Here is a 21,091-nt window from a genome sequence, read left to right on the forward strand (position 1 = left end):
GCAGTGGTAAAGAATCCACCTGCCAATACAGGAGATGCAAGAGACTCAGTTTCAATCCCTGGGTCAGGAACATCCCCTGGAGTAGGAAATGGCAATCTGCTCTGGTATTCTTGCCTGGAGAATTCCATGGATAGAGGAGTCTGGTGAGCTATAGCCCTTGGGGTGGCAAAGAGTCAGACACCACTGAGCATAGTGTTGCAGGCCAATTACGCTTCAAAAACAAGCACGCAAACTAATAGAAAAAGTAATCAGATTTGTGATTTCAGAGGCAGAGGGTGAGAGGAGGGGAATTAGATGAAGGTGGTCGAAAGATACAAGCTTCCAGTTATGACAGATAATTACTAGTAATGTAAGGTACAACGTTATAAATATTAACACAGCCGTAGGTTATACCTGGAAGTTCTTAAGAGAGTTAACCCTAAGTGTTCTCATCACAAGGGAAAAACTGTTCTCTCTTTTTACAATTTATATCTATATGAGATGATTGAATGTTCACTAAACTTGTGACAATAAGACACTGTGATAATGTACTGTGACAATCATTTTATGATGTAAGTCAGGTCATTATGCTGTACACCTTAAACTTACACAGTGCTGTATGTAAATATGTCAGCAACACTGGAAGACAAAAAGATGAACTTAGCGTGTAACGGAGGTTAACAAATGAATAAAGATTTGGATGTGGGGGTAGGAAATGTAAAGATAACGAGATACAAAGGCCTACCAGTCCCCTTGCCTTAATATGGGAAAACCCTGTAGGGCCATCCCAGACCCAGGGCAATTTAGCTTTTCTCCCCGTCCAGTCCCGTTGCCTTCACTCCCCTGGAAGGGTTCCTCAATGCATCCTTCACAGGCCTCTCTCCATCCTGGACCGTTTCTTAGGGGCCTGACCCACGGTGGTAGGTATTTAATAGTCGTCCTGCTTCTACTCTTGCACCTTAACAGCTAGACTTCTTAGCAACATGAATCAGATCATGCCACTCTTTCCTTAAAACCCTCCAATAACTTTTATTTGCTCTTGGAATACAATCTGCCTCTTCATCATGGCTTTAAGGTACTACCTTCTGTGACTGCCCACCTTGCAACCTCTTTTCCTCTTTGCTTACTGTGCTCCCTGCTATGGGCCTTACTCCAGGGATGTTGAATAGAGTTTAACAGACTCCTTTTTTTTTTTTTTTCCCCAGAACTAGAACTGGACAACCCAGTTCTGTCAACAGAGTGCCTGGCAGCACATACCAGTATCCAAAAAAAACCAAAAAACTTATCAAATAAATGAAAGTCTAGGAAGTTAGAATGTACACAGAAAGAGCTATTTCATTTCCAGACTTGGTCCATAGTCCATCAGCTGAGGCTGCCATTCTTTAAATGGTTGGTCTCTGACTCTAAACAAAGGTTGGACCTGGGGAGTTTGGCCTTTAGAGCTTCATCAGACTTCATGCAGAATTCTGTTGAAGTCTGAAAAATTCCATTAACAGGAGATCTTGTCCCCACATGAGACTTAACTCCATTATTGCACAACAGAGTGATTGTACTTTCCGGCTAGATTTGTGAGGTTCTTCCACTGTCAGTCCTTTCCGGATTGAGGTATCAGACACTCAGACCAACCTTCTCCTGATTCTGGCCTCCTCCTATTCTGATATGCTCCTCTTGGCTGCCCCATACCAGGGGGCTCCACTCTAACACAGATGAATGGGCCCCTGAAACCCACCGACTCCCGTGTTTACAGAATGTCATGTCTGGAACTGTGTCCTCCCCTCCCCATTCATATATTGAAGTCCCGTTCCTCAGAATGCAAACCTGTAGGAGATAGGGTCTTACAAAGATAATGCAAGTTAAAGTGAGTTAATGAGGATGGACCCTAGTCCAACACGATGATTGTCTTTGGAAAAGGGGCCTTTTGCAGAGACAGGTGTACAGAGAGGACATCCCAAGACATGAAGATGGCTGTCACAAGCCAAGGAGAGAGGCCCAGAACAGATCTTTCCCTCACAGCCTTCAGGAGGAATCAACCCTGCCAACACCTTGATTTTGGACTTTGAGCTCCTAAAGCTGTGAAACAATATATTTTTGTTGTTTAAGGTCTATGGTACCTTGTTAGGCAATCCTAGCAAATGCTTACATGGAATCTGTGCCTCAACGTTTACTGTGCACCAGGGGAGCTGAGCCACTCTGAGCCAGGGTGGATGGTTTCACGGAGGGCTTATTTAGCCAAAAACGTTCCAACCATTCTCAGATGCCCATGGCAGACTTTCTCTGAAGTTCCACTGGACAAAACTGGGTCATGTTTCAGCTGTAGGCAATGCTAGGAGAGCCCTCTGCTACAGCAAACACCTGCGCGCCCTCAGTGTTGAAAGCTCTTTTCCATAACACAGCCACTCAGAATCGTCAAACTGGTTCTATCAAGTGTGTCCAGGGAAACGTGGGCCTTACCTGTCTGCTTCCTGGTTCAACAAAGAATGTCAAGTAGCAAGCCATCTTCGGTCAGATGATTCATCAATTTTGCTCCTTCTGCACGTCAGTCTGTCTTCCAGCTCTTAGGGATACACACTGGAAGGAAACAGAAAAGGTCCCTGTTTCATGGCGCTGACTGCAGTGGCAGGAGACAGGCAAAAAGACTAAGAGGAGTTAAGTTCTACTGGGAGGCTTCTTTAGGTGGGATGGTGTGTACCCTGAGAAATGGTCAGTTAAGCTGAGAGCTGAAGGTCAGCCAAGTTAGTGCTTTCACGTGGCGAGAAAAAAAAACTGGAAGAAGCCCGCTGGGAATTCTACCAATTTAAATATTGCTAGAAGTTGTTTTTTTTTTTTAATCTCGAAGCTAATAAATTCCAATTTGGAATAGGATTAAGCAATGATAAATTCTGACTTGGCATGAATTTGGCCAATGCTCAGATCTTGGTTGGTGCTGGTTTGTTTCTGCTTTGCAAACCAAGGTCCACTGTCTAGCACTCTGTAGATTTCTGGCCAGTTTCTACAGTGGGCCTAGTAAATGTGTTCTCATATTCTACAGCTGATTAAAATCCATAAGTGAAATGAATACCAGAAGAAGCTTCATGCCTCTGAAAGGCGGCCCCTCCCCAGCTTGTTGACCTTCACCAGGTCATGACCCTGCTTCAGCTCTACAGGTGTGATCCTGTACTCCTGAATGTAATCTTACCACCTTTTAAAAAAATTTTTATTGGGCCCCTTACACCTACTGGCACATAATCTTCCTTTCTGGTGCTTGCAATTCTAGGCTTCTCTGAAAGGGAGGTCCCTTCAGGCAAAAAGATTCCACTCCTAACAAGTTTCACAATCTCAAAAAGAGAAGATAAGAATCCAAAGCAAAGGCCACATCAACCTTATTTCTCTATGTCTGCAGAAAGCTGTTTTTGAGTGGTAACAACATAGTACCCTCACATGTGACCCTTGACATCCTCACAGACCTGCTGGCTTTAACGAAAAACAATCCAGTTCTAGTTCCTTAACACTGTCTCTCTCCCTCCCTCCCCCCCCCCCCCCCCCCCCCCAACTATCTGGGCTGTCCCCAAACACTCCATCAGCCAAGACAGTACACCGCTCATTCCCCCCCGCCTTTTTTTTTCACCCAACAAATATTTTCCTTTTTTCCACTCCCTCCCTCTGGTTTTTCAAGGTTGGTCTCCTGTTAGTGGGCTTCCTAGGTGGCTCAGTGGTAAAGAATCCATCTCCCAATGTAGGAGACATGGTTCAATCCTTGGGACAGGATGATCTCCTGGAGAAGAAAAGGTCGACCCACTCCAGTATTCTCGCCTGGGAAATCCCACGGACAGAGGAGCCTGCAGGGTTAAAGCCCATGGGGTCGCAGAGTCAGACACGAGTTAACCCAACTAAGACTTAACAGCAACTCCTGATGGCAGAGTGTCTGCTGGTGGGATCAAAGTCATCTTGGCACACAGAGGCGGAAGGCATTTAGAAACACGGGGAAATGTCCTCATTTCATTCTAGTTCTATGAACGAGAATATCCAAGAGCAGTTTCTGCTTTTCCAGTTAATATCCTAGAATTCTAGTTTATTTGCTTTCTGGAGAGAAAAATGTGCATCTCAAACATCCTGTAAGAGGCCCTGTGCTATTTTTCAGAACCCAGGAAAGATTTCGGGTACACAGAACTCCTCAAGGAACACGATGGGACTTCTGTCTAGAAGCCTAGGGGGAAACAAAACGGCGTTTCCAATGACTATTTTCTATTTGCTTTCGGTTCTACCGTGAAATTGCTGCTAAAACTCTCACTGCGCGTTAGGGAAGGTGACAGGTTTCCCACCTGGTGGAGCCAGGAGGACGCGACCTCTGGTTGCTGGAGAAAAGAGAAGTACAGAGCGCGTTTGTCTCCAAGGCGGCGCGGGGCTCTGTGCGGGGGCGGGATTCGGGGACTGGACGCAGGGCTCGGAGCGGGGGCGGCACTCCCGGACTGGATGCGGGGCTCGGGGCGGGGGCGGGACCCCGGACTGGGTGCGGGGCTGAGACGGGGGCGGGGTTCCGGGCTGGACGCGGGGCTGGGACGGGGAGGGACTCGGAGACCGGGCGCGGGGCTGGGGCGCGGGGCTGGGGCAGGGGCGGGACTCCGGGCTGGACACTGGGCTGGCACGGGGGCGGGACTCCGGGCTGGATGCGGGCGCGCGCCCGGCGCCGTGTTTACCCGGCGTCCTAGCAACCGGCGGGCGCGCGGGCGGAGCGGGGCGCTGAGCCGGGTGCTGCGGTGAGTGCGACCCGCGGGCGCTGGCGTCTTTGCAGCAGTCCGCGGGGATGGAGAAGTGGAGGAGCCGCGCTCAGGCTTCGCTTCTGTCCCCTCCCGGCTTCCCCTTCTTCCCTCGGACCCGGTATCCGCCCCCTCCGCGTCTCTCCCATCCCTTCCAGCCCTTGCTTCCTCGAGGACACCCCGCTCCTCCCCGGCTTTGGACCTTGACTCTGCAGCCCCCAGCCCGGACTGCATCCACGTCCCCCTTCCCCGGCTGCCGCTCCCGCTGCTCCTGGCTTGCCTTCCCTTCTCCCCGCTCCGTCTCCGCAGCTTTGCCTCCACCTCCGTGCGTCTTCGCTGCCGCTTCCTCGCGCCTGTCTCCGTCCTCCCAGGCCAGGACCGCGGCCTCCCGCGCAAATACTTGACTCGACTTTACTCAGTTCGAGAACCGGCTGGTGCCATCCTTGCGCACCTCCATATCGGGTCTGTTTGTTTTTATTCCAGGGCTCGGTTCCTGTCAGCCCTGAAACCAATCTTTTTGCAGGTTTCATCGCCTGGTATCCTCGTTCTCTGGCCGCCAGCGCAGGCACTGCTCCTAACCCGCTAGATCTTAAGAGTGGACGCTTATATTCGCTAGTCTCGTAAAGAATTGAGTTTTGCTTCTGCCCAGGTGTCCCAGAAGTTATTCACGAATGGGTTTTATTTTATGAATGATACTGGAGGCTTGCAACGGACCCTTAAAAAGAAAAAACAAAGTGTTGATGAGTAGACAATATGAGTGTAAAGATTTCTCAGTTTATGGAAACAAACATGCACAAAAACCTTTTCCATTGTCATTGTTAAATTTCAAAATCTTGGTTTAACTCAAAATAAGTACTATGTATTCACTTATGTTCATTGTAACCATGGTGCTCAGGCCCTAAGATCTCATGGATTGGCGCTGGGTGTAAACGTTTCATCAACCTATCTTGATTAAAAAATTAGTGTTTAAATTTTTGGAACATTACTGGAATTAGAGGAATAAATGCTGTAGCTTTTGTTCTCCTTGCAAATTAAGAGGTCATTAGAAATTCTCATACTTAGGAAAAAAAATACAAGACTACTTGTTTTTTCTTTTAAAAACTCAGTTGGGTCTGCAAACCCTTTTTTTTTTTAAAAAAAATCTTTTATACATGGCCTTCTTTTTGCTATTCTGTTCCACTTTTTTCCCCCTAATACTAATTCTAATAATATTGTGCTTGTCTTCTGGATGGTCATAGGCTCACTTTTTGTTGTTTATTGACTGAGTCATGTCCAACTCTTTGCAACCCCGTGGATTGTAGCCTGCCAGGCTCCTCCTCTGTCCATGGGGTTAACCCAGCAAGAATACTGGAGTGCGTTGCCACTCCTGGAGTTCCTTCTCCAGGGAATCTTCCTGACCCAGGGATCGAGCCTGCATCTCCTGCTTGGCAGGCAGATTCTTTAAAACTGAGCCACCAGGGAAGCCCCAGTTTTTTCTTAGGCCTTCTTAGGTCAAACCTGTCCGTTGCTGCAGCTCCTGGGTTTCTTAGACTCAGAACAACAATTTGAATAGTGTCAAATATGTTACACACGTTCGTAGAAAAATTTATCATGATAAAAAAAGGAACATTTTGCATTTCTTAGCTCCTTTTTAAGTGTCTTCCAGAAAATTAGTATCTGGTATGTGGACTGCTATAGCCTTATGTAATTTCACATTTTTTTTAAAAAAAGGTACAAGAAGGAAATGATTTAAATAATAACTTTATAAACTGAAACAAATTAACCTTTAGTTTAAAAACAAACAGAACCATCCACCTGAGCCTTTCTGTATGAAATAGATCTATCTGCACTTTCTTTCATAGTATTGGGAAACTCAAGAGTGTCACACATAAACATCAGTGCTTGCATATGTGTTCAGAATCTAGCAATAGAAACTGGAATACTAAAATGAATGCACAGAACAAATTTATACATTTTTGGTATTCATTTTATTTCACTAGCAATTTTACAGATATACATATGTATGTGGATGTATATTATGTGTATGTATGTATATTATATTGTTCTAAACTTTTTCTGATCCAATACTTGCTTCTTATAATATTTTGTAATGCTCACTTTACTCTTCTGAAATCAAAATCATAGTTTTAAATCTCAGTGGTGCTCTAACTGTAAAATAAAAGAAGATAATTGTAATAAAATATCAGCATGCAAATGCTCAGGTAGCAGAATATAATGAAGCCTGGTGTGCTGAAGTCCATAGGGTCACAAAGAGTTCGACACAACTCAGCGACTGAACAACAAAATCAGTTACTCCAGCCTTATGTTGAATTGCTGTGTATGCAGTGACCCCAAATACAGTCATGTCACAAACTTAAATTGTGTGACTAGAATTTCAGTCAATGATATGATTTTGCAAAATGCTGACCTCCTGGTAAAGGTCCATATAAAATAAGTATTTACAACCATCCTTTGATTTATATGGTAGTTTCAATTCTGGAAAATTGAATGCATATTTAAACTGTGAAAAATCCTTTGTGATTATTTGTAAAGTAGCAATAGGTTGTAGGCTCAGGTATGAATTATCTGAAATTGGTTACGTGCTAAATGTTGGAGGTTGCATCATAGTTCTTCCTTCTAGGGAACCGTCTTGCACATGGCAGGACATCTGGCATTCTCTGTCTTCATCACTAAGTGCTCACAATGTCCCCTATCGTTTTGGTAAGAAAACATCTGTACGATACTTCTTCACTGCTGTTCAGCAGCCAATACTGCCCAGTCAAGGACCTCTGATCTAGATGTCCCTGATACTGGATTTGAAGATATAACAACAGAAAGGAAAGTAAAATCTCCAAACCATTTCTATAAAATCTTGGTTCTGAGCTTTTGTAATAATTATGGGAAGCAGGAAGCTAGTTATATTTTTTATTTAACTTTTAAACCATTCTTCTATTATTCCAGGTGAAAGGTTTTAATGATCAGTGTTAATTGCCAGTGTGAAAATAAACAAGTATAGATTATTTGAAAAAAAGACAAAGTTCCATAATGTAGTAATATCAGGACTTATTTATTAACTTGGCTCTTATTTAAGTGTGCAGATAATGTTATCTTTTCAGATACCTCTTTTAAAGGCTAATTTTATTGAAAGTGAAATTTATTTCAATTTGTTTTACATTTTAATGCTAGAATCCTCTGATAATCAATTTAGATAAACAGGCTAAAAAGATTCTCATTCATGCTCACATTTGCTCTTAAGTTATGAATTATGATAAAATATTCTGAGCAGGATATATGCAGGGAGTATGGAATTTGAATTACTCAAATATGTTGACTAATACCATCAATATGTACCTTACCAATTTTCAGAAAAAAAATTCTATTTTACTTAATGTTCTTATTCCATTTTTTATGAATTCTGATGGCATTTGGGGAACTTTCATCAGCCATCATTGCACAGATACAGATACATGTTACAACAAAGAATGACAGAATTCAGTTTAATAGCATAATTCTAAATAACGTGTGACCCAGCTCAAAAGAGCATCTCTTATAATCGCTGGCCCCAGCAGAGCTGCAAACCAGAAGCCATGCCTCCTCCGATTTTTTTTTCCGCTCTTGGACTTTCCTGTTTCTATTTTCTGACCGGAATTCTCTGTCTTAGGCTGAAAATGAGAAAGAAGTTATTCATTCCAGGGCAGGCAGATACTGGAAAATCTTTATGTCCTTGGGTCTGATTTACTTAAAGCTGGTTCAGGGAACACTAACTATTTTATTGACTTGAAAAGCAATTGGATAATTTAAAAAAAAAATCCGTCTCTAAGATGAACAAGCAGAATGTGGGTTGGGTAAGTACTAGCTTAAAATCTTGAAAATGAGAAATGTTCCGCTAGGAAGATGGATGCTATCGTCTCTCTCTCTCTCTGCTCTGATGCAGTGTGTGTGCTGAGCTCAGGTTTGAACGTCGTGGGATCCCATGGGCGTGGCACTGACCAGGTCTGCGCAGTGGACTGCTGCGGGGCATGGGGCTAAGACCCTGGAAGTTACTCCTCTCAATGAGGCTATAGTGAAGGAAATTATTATGTTTGTGGAGAGTTTTATCTATAAATATCCCCAAGAGGCAAACTATGTTTTTGTAGAACCGCTGGAATGGAAAACAAATTTGGACCCCTCAGCATTTGGATCAGGCTATGCTGTCAGGTAAGCCAGTGAATTGCTTCTAGAGTTTAATGTCTTCGGTTGCATGTTTTTTATTGATTGGTTGTAGGTTTAAGGCAAATCGCTTAACCTGGGTGAATCTCAGAAATCTCAGAAACCTGGAGGCACTTGGGTGAAATCTGAGGATGTGTAGTTTGGCCAATACCCTGTTTATCTAATTTTCACATTTGAATTTTCTTTTGATAGGGAATATGTTTCCAGGTCACTGCACTCTCCAACATTTGCTATTGCTTTGTGAATGGTCTTTCTACTCACATGAACTGCCAGATGCCACCAGGCATTGGTTTCATGACCTGAGATAAAGACAAAACCCCTTCTGGTATTTAAATCTGTAAAATCTGTGGGGCAGCAAAGGGAGAATGGTACATTTTGCTTAATATAAGGAAAAGACCTCTTAACAATTAGCATTGTCCTTAAATGAGAACCTTCCAAATCTGAGATTCAAAAAAAAAATCCTACCTCCACCTCAAACAGCAGGCTAGCAATTTATCTCTTTTGATCATAGCTAAATATATATTTTATATAAATTACATAGGTTTATATAAATATAATTATACTTGTATAAAATGTATTCTGTAAGTATACATTGTAGATGATAAATATATGTAAATTCATATATTCTTTTTTTGGGGGTCACCTTTAGTTTATGTGTCACTTTAGGCATTCTGACCCTCTCCCTTTGTTCTTCTTCAGTTGTGCATATGAACTTTCAAAGTCTGATCTTATGAAAAACAGTTCTCTGGCCAAAGTTTGCTATACATGCCTTTTCCATTTGGGATTATTTTTGAGCATAAACTCAGAATTTAATTTTTAGAACTGTAAAATCATTCTTTTTTTAAAAGTCTTTATTGAATTTGTTACCATATTGCTTCTGTTTTACGTTTTGGGTTTTTGGCCCCGAGGCATGTAGGATTTTAACCCCGTGATTGGGAATCAAACCTGTACCCCTTAACTGGAAGTCTTAAATCACTGGACCACCAGGGAAGTCCCTGGAAAATCATTCTTGAACTTTATTTCAAGGGCACTTTGGTTCTGATATCATGGTCTATTTTCTTTCTGAATTTTCAGAAATTTTTTTTTTTAATTATATTTTACGTTTAACTGTGCTAATGGTCACTTTCTCCCAAAGTGTTTTATTTCTCTCACCTGAGTTCAGTGTAGCATCAAGCCGGATGTTTGGACATTTTGACACCATGTATGTTTTGAACCAGCTACTCCTTTGTTGTCTTGCTTCTGTCAAGTTTACCATGCAGCTCTTCGGTGGGCCAGTTTTTCTATTTGCCATTCCTGTTTCTGACCTTGGTTGATGATCTCTTTGATGATGGAAGAAATGAGAGAGGTGTGATAGTAGCCGTTGCTGCATAGGGTGGAAGCTATTCCTGTGTGTCTTGATGGAAACCAGGTAGATACTGACTGACCCAAAGAAGGCAAAAGATATAGCTGAGATTTTGGTGTTCATTGTCATTTAGTTGCTAAGCCATGTCCGACTCTTGCGACCCCATGGACTGTAGCCCACCAGACTCCTCTGTCCGTGGGATTCTCCAGCCAAGAACACTGGACTGGGTTGCCATTTCCTTCTCCAGGGGATCTTTCTGACCCAGGAATTGAACCTGGGCCTCCTGCGTTGCAGGCAGATTCTTTACCGACCGAACTATGAGGGAGTGAAGGAGAACACTAAATGCTCTCACATCCAGGTCTTGACCCACTCTGTGCTCTATCCCTTAAACCAAGGAACCTTCAGCACCCAAAGTCACGTGGTGTTTGGTCCATCCAGCAGCACATCACGTGATGTAAACCAGCGATGCCCTCAATGGCAAGAATAACGTGTAATTAAACAGTCCCTCTGCCTCTTTCTTTGCTCTTTGGTTCATATGTACTCTTTTGCTTAGCTGCAGGGCCTTAGAACACATTTATTAATTTATTTAAAGTGGAGGAAGCCCCCTAGTCAAGATTCATATCTGTAAGACCACGTGGATACCCAAGTCATCATCAGAATTTAAGCCTGGAGTTTCCAGACATGTTTCTACCAAATAGTAATACCCTTGGATGTTTCAGAACAAAGGCAGATTCTTCTTGGGGTGATTCATTCTCTCAGCCATCTTCTTCCAAAGCAAGGCAATTTTCATCTATACCAAAACTCTGTTAAAGCAGCCAAATGACCACCCCCCCCCCCCGCTTTTGCTGATCTCTGCAGATATATTGGAGACCACACTTTTATGTATGGCCTTACTTCTCAGTTGCTGTGCATCCCCAGGAGCACACTGTGTAGCCGTCAACACAGGTGTGATGAGCCTTCTTCTGAGCTTGACTTGTTGGCATATGACGTCGAAACTAATCCTTTAGTCACACAGTGAGAAGTTTTATGTTTCATCCCCCATCTTCTTTCCTTTTGTGCAGTTGGTTATTAGTTGACTAGATAAGCACTAAAGAGATTCTGTTATCTCCTTTAGACTCATTCCCGAGGTGCACCTGTTCATCCTGTATTATCTCTCCACATTCAGTGTTGAGGAGGAAATATCTCTGCTTTCATTTTGATGGAAATCGTAGGTCTCTTTTATCAGTTTCCAGTTGGTTTTTGTTTTGTTATCACACAGGATGAGATTAATAAGCTTCCTAAAACACCTTCCATGAATCCCAAATCACTGTAAATTAAGGACAGGTGACAGCACTCAGTGGTGACACTATCTGTGGGTGATACCCAGAACTTAGTTACTTAGAGTCTCTACAGGGTAGCTTGGGCATTTTTTTCTTGTTTTAAAAAAATTCTGTTTTATATTAGAGCGTTGTTGATTATCAATGTTGTGTTAATTTCAGGTGGACAGCAAAGTGCTCAATACTCTGTAATAGCCTAAATGGGAAAAGAATTTGAAAAATAATTGATTTACAAATATGTATAATTGCTAGTTATTTTTGAATAGTTTTTTATTTGCTTATTTGCCATCTGTAAATCCCTGTTAGTGCTATGTATGTTAAGTCCTTTGCCCCTTTTCTTTTCTTTTTTATGATTTTTATTGGAGTACAGTTGCTTTACCATGTGTGTTTCTACTGTACAGCAAAGTGAATCAGCTATACGTATACATACATCCCCTCTTTATTGGACTTTTTCCCATTTAGGTCGCCACAGAGCATGGAGTAGAGTTCCCTGTGCTATACAGTAGGTTCTCATTAGTTGTCTATTTTATACACAGTATCAACAGTGTATATATGTCAGTCCCAATCTCCCAGTTCATTCCACCTCCTCTTTCTCCCTTAGTATCCATATTTTTTTAAAATTGGGTAAGCATTCAGAATCACTTGGTGAAAATGATGTTACCTGTTCTTTCCTCCCCTCTGGTAGAACTAGGATTTTTGAATCATGCCTGCTTAAATATTGCTGTATGTTAGTTGTGAATGACTGTCTGCTGTGTCTCAGTTGTTATAAATAAATGATTTGGGAGAAATTATATGCTGATATAAGTTCTGTGTGGATGAGACATCAAGACATTGGAGCAGGACACCTCCTCTATTGGAAATGCACATCTCACATCCAATTCATACCTTTATGGTCCTTAATCTTCTGATCAATATCACTAAGGGCTGAGACACATGATCTCCAGCCTTAAAATGGTATTGTTTGATGAGACAATGATTATTTTATTTTGATAAAATTTCAAAGTCACAGATCAGTGGCCTGAAATTCTGTTACTGAACTCTTTGCTTCTCATCCCTGAGAGTTACTGAATAGTTTCTCAACTATAGCCTTATTTCCTATGTTACTATTCAGATGTATATCTGTGGAGTAACTACTGTGTTCTGGACATGGAACTTGACTTTGGGGATTAAATAAATGAGACATTTTTCCTGCTCTCTATTGTATAAGCTGAGCATTTTTAGCTCCCTCCTCAATTCCAGTTTAAAAGTCTCTTGATCAGGTCGATGGATTTCATTTCTTCTTTCATTCTTCTTAACCTTATCAAGATGTCTACAGTAGTTTTCTTCCAAAGAGCTCTGTCTTCAGGGCTAGAGACTGCAAGCCTGAAATGGGAGCCTGCTTTTCAAGAATCCTCTCGGTCGCCGGCATTTTAGCCCCTCCGGCTCTGTTCGGCTGCAGGCTTCAGCTGGCAGGACAATGAAACATGTCCCCATGCCCTGCCATTCTCCTGGTCTCCCCAGGAGTTTCACTTTCTCAAGGTCAGGAGCTTGATCCTGTGAATATTCATTCTGCCTGTGACTTCATCCTCTCCTCATCCCTTCTGTACCAGTGGCCCTGCCCACAGGCCTCTAAGACCACTCCTCAGTCCTAAGGGAGTTCTTTCAAAAGCTTTATTCCAGGAAAAATAAACATTCTGTGAATTATGCCCAGCACTGGCAAATCTAAAGCCGTTTTGCTCCTTCATTTATTCCTCGTGCATCTGTCACACACCTGTGCGCAGTTCCTCTTCAAGGTCCTGGGAACAGAGCAGTGGGGGAGACTGATGAAGCTCCTGTCTTCCCTTCTGGTTGCTGCTACAGCAAATTACAATGCACTTAATGGCTTAAAATAACATGGATTTAAATCTTACAGTTCTGAAGGTGACAAAATTTCTAAAAATGAGTGTGGGCAAGTCTGTGTTCCTTCATTCTTGCCTTCTGCAGCTTCTAGAGGCCGCTTGTATCCCTCAGCTTGTGGCCCGCATCACTAAACCCTGTTTCCATTGTCATGTTGCCATCTCTGACTTGACCCTGCTACCTGCCTCTTCTGAAGATCCCTTTGATTACATTGACCCACCTAGATACCCCAGAGCAGTTGTCTCATTTCACTGTCTTTAATGTCAGCCATCTGCCTAGTCCCTTTTGCCACATAAGGTTTAGGGACACCCCCCATCCCCCAGTTTTGACCCTCTTCCTATTTTAGTGAAATAATAATAGACTGACTGAGTCTGTCGATTTACTTTTTATGATGAACTGTCAGCATCTCACAACTGTTTATCTGTGTTACAATTTAAAATAGCAGGTCTTGAGACTTGCCTGGTGGTTCACTGGTTGAGATTTTTGCCTTCCAATGCAGGGCTTCCCTGGTGGCTCAGACGGTAAAGAACCTGCCTGTAATGCAGGAGACCCAGGTTTGATCCTTGGGTCGGGAAGATCCCCTGGAGGAGGGTATGGCAACCCACTTCAGGATTCTTGCCTGGAAAATCCCCTTGGACAGAGGAGCCTGGCAGGCTATAGTCCTTAGGGTCACAAAGAGTTGGATGTGATTGAGTGACTAAGTACAGCAGGGAGTGAGGGTTCCATCCCTGGTCAGGGAACTAGATCCCCACATGCCTCAGCTAAGACCCAGTACAACCAAATAAATAAATAGATACATATTTTAAAAATTAAAAAAATCAGATGTGAACACTTTTACTAGAGATTATCAGTATGTAATGAAAAAATGGGCAGTTTACATAATGTTGTAAGTAGTATACATATATCATGGCCATGAAAAAAATCTTAATATTTTAGAAATGACAACCTAAAAAAGTTAAAATGGGAAAAATACTGATCTAAGAGAGCTAACAATTTCTGATCAGGATAAAGCCTAGTTAGAAAAACTGCTTGTTATCCTAAAGTAAACCAAATTAGGGGTTTGGAGGGGGGAAATAATCCGCAGAGAGGATCTAGTTTGTATTTTTCATAGCACTTTTTTTTTGGCGGGGGGGTCTCAGAAACAGAGTAGCCAAGAAAGTTCCTAACTACTAATTACTGTGGTGTAAAAATTTTATAAATAAAATAACATTGGAAATCCACAAAACATAAATGATTCCCACAGAACTAGTAATTTTAAAAAAGATGTCCAATGCATTATTAGAAAAACAAAACCCCAAACTGTGAGTTTACATAGGTATTCAGGAGATTGCTAAAAAATTTTTTGCCTGGATATATCATATTGCTGAAGAAGTTTGGGGATTTAAGGGCCTAAAACTGGATGAAAGTGGGAAATAGATGAGCTTCTAACAAGACCTATTTATATTCTCTGTATTTTATCATGAGACATGGAAATAATGTGTTGAGATGTCTTAAATGAACTTCTACTGGCATTCAAGTAACACTAAGCCTTCAAGAAAAAAAAAATTTTTTTTTTTTTTTCATTTTTTAGTGGAACAACAGTCAAGTCAGAAGAAGTTGATAAAAATGGAGAGCCTTTGCTATATCTCTCTGTACCACAAATTAAAATTAGGAGCTTTGGGCAGCTGTCACGTATGTTATATATTGCTAAAAATATGAAGCTGAAGGAAGCACAAGCATGTATTGAAGGTGATATTTATACTCCACTCTGTGATTTGAACTTTCAGAAACATAATCTTCGGGGCTGGGGAGGGAATCATTTGTTATAGTCTCTTGAAAAAGTTCGCTAAACTAAAAGGTAAAAAGTACTAAGTTCAGCTTCATAAAAATGTCCTTGATTTTTCTTGGCTGAAATGTTATGTTCATATCAGCTTTCCACTTTAAATGAAAACCCTAATGCTTTACCATTAGTCAACTTCTAGATTTCTAATCTCTGTGTGTGGTTTAAAGCGAGCCTTCTTAGTTTCTGGAAAGACCCGTGGCCTTTAAGGTTCATGTCAGGGAAAGAGACAGATGTCCAGGGCCAGCGTTAGGAGCCATCCTCTCTCATTCTGCTGTACTAGATGGTGATCAGTTTCCTTTAAAATGAACGTAGCCCCTTCCTTTAGCAGAGAACCCATAATAATCTCACTTCCCATTTGTCTCAGCCCAAATACACAGCTTTCTGTGAATCATTACATTCATTCAGTGGGAAATATTTTTCCTCTTCACTAAAGTTATAGAATGTTATTCTTATTGCCTAATCATCTGACATGCAAAACAGAATGTGATTGCCTGCTATAACTGGGCTTTAAATATTTCTTATGAGTAGAAATACCTAATAGTAGGTAATTATGTCATGTGTGTGCTTTGCTTCTTTGTGATCATGTGACATGTGGTTCCCAGGCATAATGTACATGGGTTCTGTCTCTCATCATTCTTTGCCATTATCTGTGTCTGTGAGGTAGAAAGTTGCTCATTTTATTCTTTTAATTTTTTGAAAGATGTGAACCTTAGGACAGCAGCCGCTTTTTATGCCTTGTCTACTCCTCCTATACATCAAAGCTACTTTTCTGAGGAGGGATGATATCTTGAGAATAAAACTGAATTTCAGAAGAGTTAATTGAGGGCACAGCCTATTCATTAAATTCAACTTAATCTGTAAACTTAAATCCACAAAGTGTTATATACCCAATCTGGCTAATTATGCAACTTTTGCTGCATTTTGCCCTTTCTGTAAGAGTTCTAGGTAAAGCTCTTAGTTTTAGGTCCAAATTGTATAGTACCTGGCAGTTTGGAAGTCAGCTTGTGTCTTTCCCCAGAATTCACCTAATATTTCTCTTCATAATCTTTAGAGATGACAGTTGTAAGGTGAAAAATGGAGATGCTCACTAAGTGCTTGGTCCCTGGGTGTCCTTCTCGTGATGCCGCACCCTACCCCATGCAGGTTTTTCTAACAGCCCCCAGCCTCTCCTGCTAACAGTCCATTTCCTATGGGAAAGTTAAAAACCATTGCTGTCTTCTCTTCATGTCCATCAGGTCATGCTTTCTGAATTAGTCCCATGGGCATTGCGCCTCAATCCAAATGCATACATATTTTCATCTGACTTGAATTTTTCCTTCCTAAACATGGTTTTGCCCATTTCTCCCTCATTTTCAACCATATAGTTTTTTGAAAGTGTTAGTGGCTTAGTCATGTCCAACTTTTTGTGACCCCCATGTACTGTAGCCCACCAGGCTCCTCTGTCCATGGGATTCTCCAGGCAAGAATACTGGAGTGGGTTTCCTTTCCCTTATCCAGGTGATCTTCCCAACCCAGGAATTGAACCTGGGTCTCCTGCATTGCAGGCAGACTGTTTACTATCTGAGTCACCAGGGAAGCCCCAATTTGGCCTTTATTAAATTCTGTTTTCAACATCTCTAGATTCAACTTTCAGCCTTGGTTATGAGTTGGTTTTTAAAATTTTCACTATAATTTTAGCATTTAGGTAAATACTTGTTATATTTGTTTTCCCAGTTAACATCTAAGGACATTGGAAATATAAGCAGTTCAAACAGGTGGAAAAGATTGGCAGTAGATCTGTAGACTGAGAAAAACATGCTATTTTGGAGAGAAAACATTTGTGAATACCGTTCACTGATACACACACAGTTCTAGTGATCATTTTTCTAAGGAGACCAATATTTCTCTATCTTCAAATCAATTCTGGATGTATTAATTGAATGCCTATTCTGAATAAGGCCCTATAGTCAACTTAAACAGACCTCTTGGCTTCTGGCCTATTAGGGTGATGACATATATACATGATATTATAGCACAAGGTGAACATCTCAAGAGGAGTAAGAAAGTTTCTAAGTATAGTAGAATCTGGGAAATAGAAGTTAATTCAAATTGGGCCAGTCAGAGAAAGTTTAATGAAATAAATGTGTTAGAGTGGGCTCTAAAGGACTTGATATTGTATATGGCTCTAGTAATAGACAAGAAGAAGATAATTTTCAAAATTTACTTTTTTGGTCAGCAAACAGAAATCCAGTAGCAAAAATCTTGGGCTTGGATTATAATATAATAAATGAAAAAAATGGAAGCTCACTTGTATCTAGTATTCTTGACAAAATTACCAAAGATAATGATTCTGAAAATGAGATTAAGATGAAGATTGCCTTGCAACTCAAGCAGCTGGATCTGCACTTACTCAATCATTCTCTGAAACATATTTCCTTGTGAGTCTTTCTTTTTTTTTTAAGAAACCTTTGAAAATGGGTTCTAAAAAGTACTTTTAGAGCCTTAGAGGAAAATATAAGAAAAATAATGTTTAAAAGTGTTTGCTATTGATTTAACATTACATTATTTGGAATAAAATTTCAGTTTTTGCATGAATATTTCTAGTTCCAAATAGTAAAATTTTCAGCTAAAACATTCTAGTAGAATTTCATCTAGTTCTGAAGCCATTATGTGGCTTTTTATCCCCAAAGTCTCTTAAATCATTAGATAAATTTTAAAATTATAATACACTTATCATGTACAGTTTGTCAGATTTAAAACTTGTTCATCTTTCTAGTCTTTTCTAGTACTTTAATACTTTCATTAAGAAATGAAGTGACTATTTAAATGAGTATTTACGTTCAACATTCTCAGCATTAAATGCAAATCACTAATTCTTTAATGTCTAGCAGTGTTATGAGATTGTAACATGGTTAAAATTCACTACAATTTTGTTGATGTATAATTTAACTGATATTTTAATTATAAAAACAATATTATCCAATATAATAGAATGTTTTCTTGTTGCTTTCTATGGATTCTCTTTTAAAGTATTTGAAATGAATTTCTTAAACATATATTTCAGAGAAATACGATTAAATCCAGGGACTGTGAAGAATGACATAGAGCTGCTTAAACAGTTCTCAGGAAAGGGAGAACAGACAGTCTTGGAATCTATCGAGTACACCTCAGGTTCATGTTACATTCTGTTTATCTTCATAATTACATTTTCAAAATGCTTCAATAGCTAAATATTTAAGAAACAAAAACTTGAAATATCAATCCTGTTTTTTGAAGCCAAGCTATGCTACAAGTTGAGGCTAAGGAGCTCCTTTTACTTGTGTGATAATTGGTTTCAGATTATGAATTTTCAAATGGATGTCGAGCCCCACCTTGGAGACAGATTAAAGGCGAAATTTGTTACGTGCTGGTGAAACCTCACGATGCTGAAACTTTGTGTGTTACTTGCAGCAAAGAAGGAGTGTTTTTAAATGGTGTAAGTAATTTTTTGTAAAAAACTAGTATTTACTTTACTCCTGAGGTTGATTTGTAAGTGCAGGCATGTCTCCAGGATTCAACCCCAAAACCAGGCAATTGAAGGATTGTCCTGTGGGATTCAAGCAGATCCCTTTGCTGTGTTTGCTGCCTCAGTGTCCCCTACAGGTCCTCAAGTTAGCGTTCTAGGAAGTGACCTTCATAGTGACCCATTCGGCTATCTAAAACTAAAACCTCTTTAACATGATCAGTTTGCTGATTAATGATACAAGTATTAGAGGGAAAAGAATAAGTCAAAAAAGGAGCTCCAAGGTAATGCAAAAGCCATAACTGGCTTCTGTCCTCAGCATTGATGGGACCAACAAAAGAGAGGAGGGGGTCCGCAGAGGAGGGGCTCCTACAGAGGGGACCCTGCTACCCAGGGAGGGGCTTCCAGGCTGTGCTGGGACCTCAGCATCTCAGGACAGTGCCTGCACGGAACTGGGACTTATACCTCTGAAGAGTGGGCCCTGCTTGCATTTGGTAGTGGTTCCTTAGATGCCCAGAGGGTACCCACAGAGCTGGGGCTCACACATCTGCAGAACAGGCACCTCCAGGCAGCGCTGGTCCCCTCGGAGCCCAGGTATCTCCCTGAAACCAGCTGGGGCCCCTGAAGAGTGGGTGCTGCCCAGTTAGCAACTGGCATCTCAGGGGCTGAATAGGATTTGACAGAGCTGGGTTTCTGAGGAGGGGCCCCAGCAGCTGTTGCTGGTGTTCCTGAGGGATCCTGATGAGCCTGGTTCTGGGCCTCTGGGAAAAGCCCCCAGAAACTAGAACCAACTGTTGCTACTGGAAGCAACTGCCACTGTGGGGTGAGGGGCCGTTGCTGGGTGACTCTGAGAGGATGTAGGAGGGAGCAAGTCCCTCCTGCCTTGTCCAGCCTCCCCGGTGACCTCTCCCCTCTTGCTGACGGAAATTCAGCCAGCCTGGCAATGGAGAAACAGCTCTACAGACTTTGGCCCGAGTGTCAGCAAAGTGTGGGTGGGTGGCCCTCCACCTGAGGGAGGTGGCACATGGCCTTCTGAATCTTCTGGATTAAACCCTGGATGTTGAGGCCCACACCTACTTTACTGAACTTGGCTGGAAGGAGCAGTTCAGCTTTCTTCTCTGCAAAGCCCTGCCCTCGCTGTCTTCATGTAAACTTGGGACTCGCAGCAAAATTCTGCAGGGAGGATCCAACTTCTTAACGGGGACCCAGCCTTCCCAGAGGACTGTTTGGAGAGTGCTCATGCCTCGGCCTGGGTGGGTATCGAGATGCGGAGCCGTATTCTTAGTGGCAGGAGGCACTTCTTCTAACCTGCCTTTCGGTGCTCATCTTGTCAGTGTGACCCTGGGCTTGTTTCAGCACAGAGGAAGCAAAAAACCTAAATATGATTTTGCTTTCAGTTTGTTTTTATTAATAGAAAAGCAGAATATCCAATTGGAAAATAAGAGATTGAGAAAAAAAGAGGAATGGTCTTTGGCCTTCCAGAGTGGGAAGAGGAGCCTTTGCTTCTATAAAAGGCTGTTGACGCACATACAACTTGGTTTGATATGGAAATACCCGGGTGTTCCTCAGCTTAATAAATGGAAGACAAGGAACTGAAGCTGTTCAGTAATCACAAGGAAATGTATTAGACACTACAGTTGATATGTATAACTATGTTATATGTGTGTGTATATACATACAGGGGGCTCCCCTGATGGCTCAGGCAGTAAAAAATATTCCCCTCAATGCAGTTGGTTCGATCTCTGGGTTGGGAAGATCCCCTGGAGGAGGATTGCCGTTCCCTCCTCCAGGGGACATGACAAAGAGTCAGACATAACTGAGCAACTGACACTTTCACTTTTCATATATATATGTGTATGTGTGTGTATATATGTATATGGTGGTGTGCAACTCTGTGACCCCGTGGACTGAAGCCCACCAGGCTCCTCTGTCCACAGAATTCTCCAGGCAAGAATACTGGAGTGGTTACCTTTACCTCCTCCAGGGGATCTTCCTGACCCAAGGAATCGAACTCAGGTCTCCTGCATTGCTGTCTGAGCCACCTGGGAAGTTACATATATATACACATACACAGACACAGTTATATATGTAACATACTACAGTGTATGGGTATGTATATGTATATATATATGCAAACACACATATATGGTATAGGAACAGGAATGGAAAGAGACAAGAAAGCCAGACAGATGGTACATGGAGGTCAAACCCCTGGAAAATGAGCCTATAGTAATCATGCTCCACACAGAATAAGAGCAGGCTGTGACCAACAGAACCATAGGCTTTTGTGTGGTAACATTCTCACCTCAGAGGCCTTTATGACTTCGTCAAAGTCTCATGAAGTCGTAATGCATT

General features: G+C 41.7%; 1 protein-coding gene and 1 long non-coding RNA gene across 5 annotated transcripts in view; one reads left to right on the forward strand and one right to left on the reverse strand.

The window, feature by feature from the left end:
• Positions 1–4,366, reverse strand: part of LOC132657626 (uncharacterized) — a 51,316-nt gene extending 46,950 nt beyond the window's left edge. Inside the window, exons 1-2 of the long non-coding RNA XR_009596052.1 lie at positions 4,278–4,366; positions 2,431–2,547 (exon numbers count right to left, since the gene is read on the reverse strand). This is a non-coding gene — a long non-coding RNA (uncharacterized LOC132657626). The remainder of the gene's footprint in view (positions 1–2,430; positions 2,548–4,277) is intronic.
• Positions 4,367–4,650: 284 nt separating this feature from the next.
• Positions 4,651–21,091, forward strand: part of ODAD2 (outer dynein arm docking complex subunit 2) — a 172,856-nt gene continuing 156,415 nt past the window's right edge. For 2 of the 4 annotated variants that reach the window (XM_015099632.4, XM_060397453.1), the window contains exons 1-6: positions 4,651–4,712; positions 8,626–8,888; positions 15,004–15,161; positions 17,471–17,672; positions 18,299–18,405; positions 18,573–18,709. In XM_015099632.4, coding sequence (XP_014955118.1) covers positions 8,665–8,888; positions 15,004–15,161; positions 17,471–17,672; positions 18,299–18,405; positions 18,573–18,709 — 828 coding nt within the window. In that variant the 5' untranslated portion in view covers positions 4,651–4,712; positions 8,626–8,664. Of the gene's footprint in view, positions 4,713–8,625; positions 8,889–15,003; positions 15,162–17,470; positions 17,673–18,298; positions 18,406–18,572; positions 18,710–21,091 lie in introns of those variants that run through there. The other 2 variants (XM_042230650.2, XM_060397454.1) reach the window with 2 other exon arrangements.

Source organism: Ovis aries, chromosome 13, assembly GCF_016772045.2.
Source record: "Ovis aries strain OAR_USU_Benz2616 breed Rambouillet chromosome 13, ARS-UI_Ramb_v3.0, whole genome shotgun sequence".
Taxonomy (NCBI): Eukaryota; Metazoa; Chordata; class Mammalia; order Artiodactyla; family Bovidae; genus Ovis; species Ovis aries.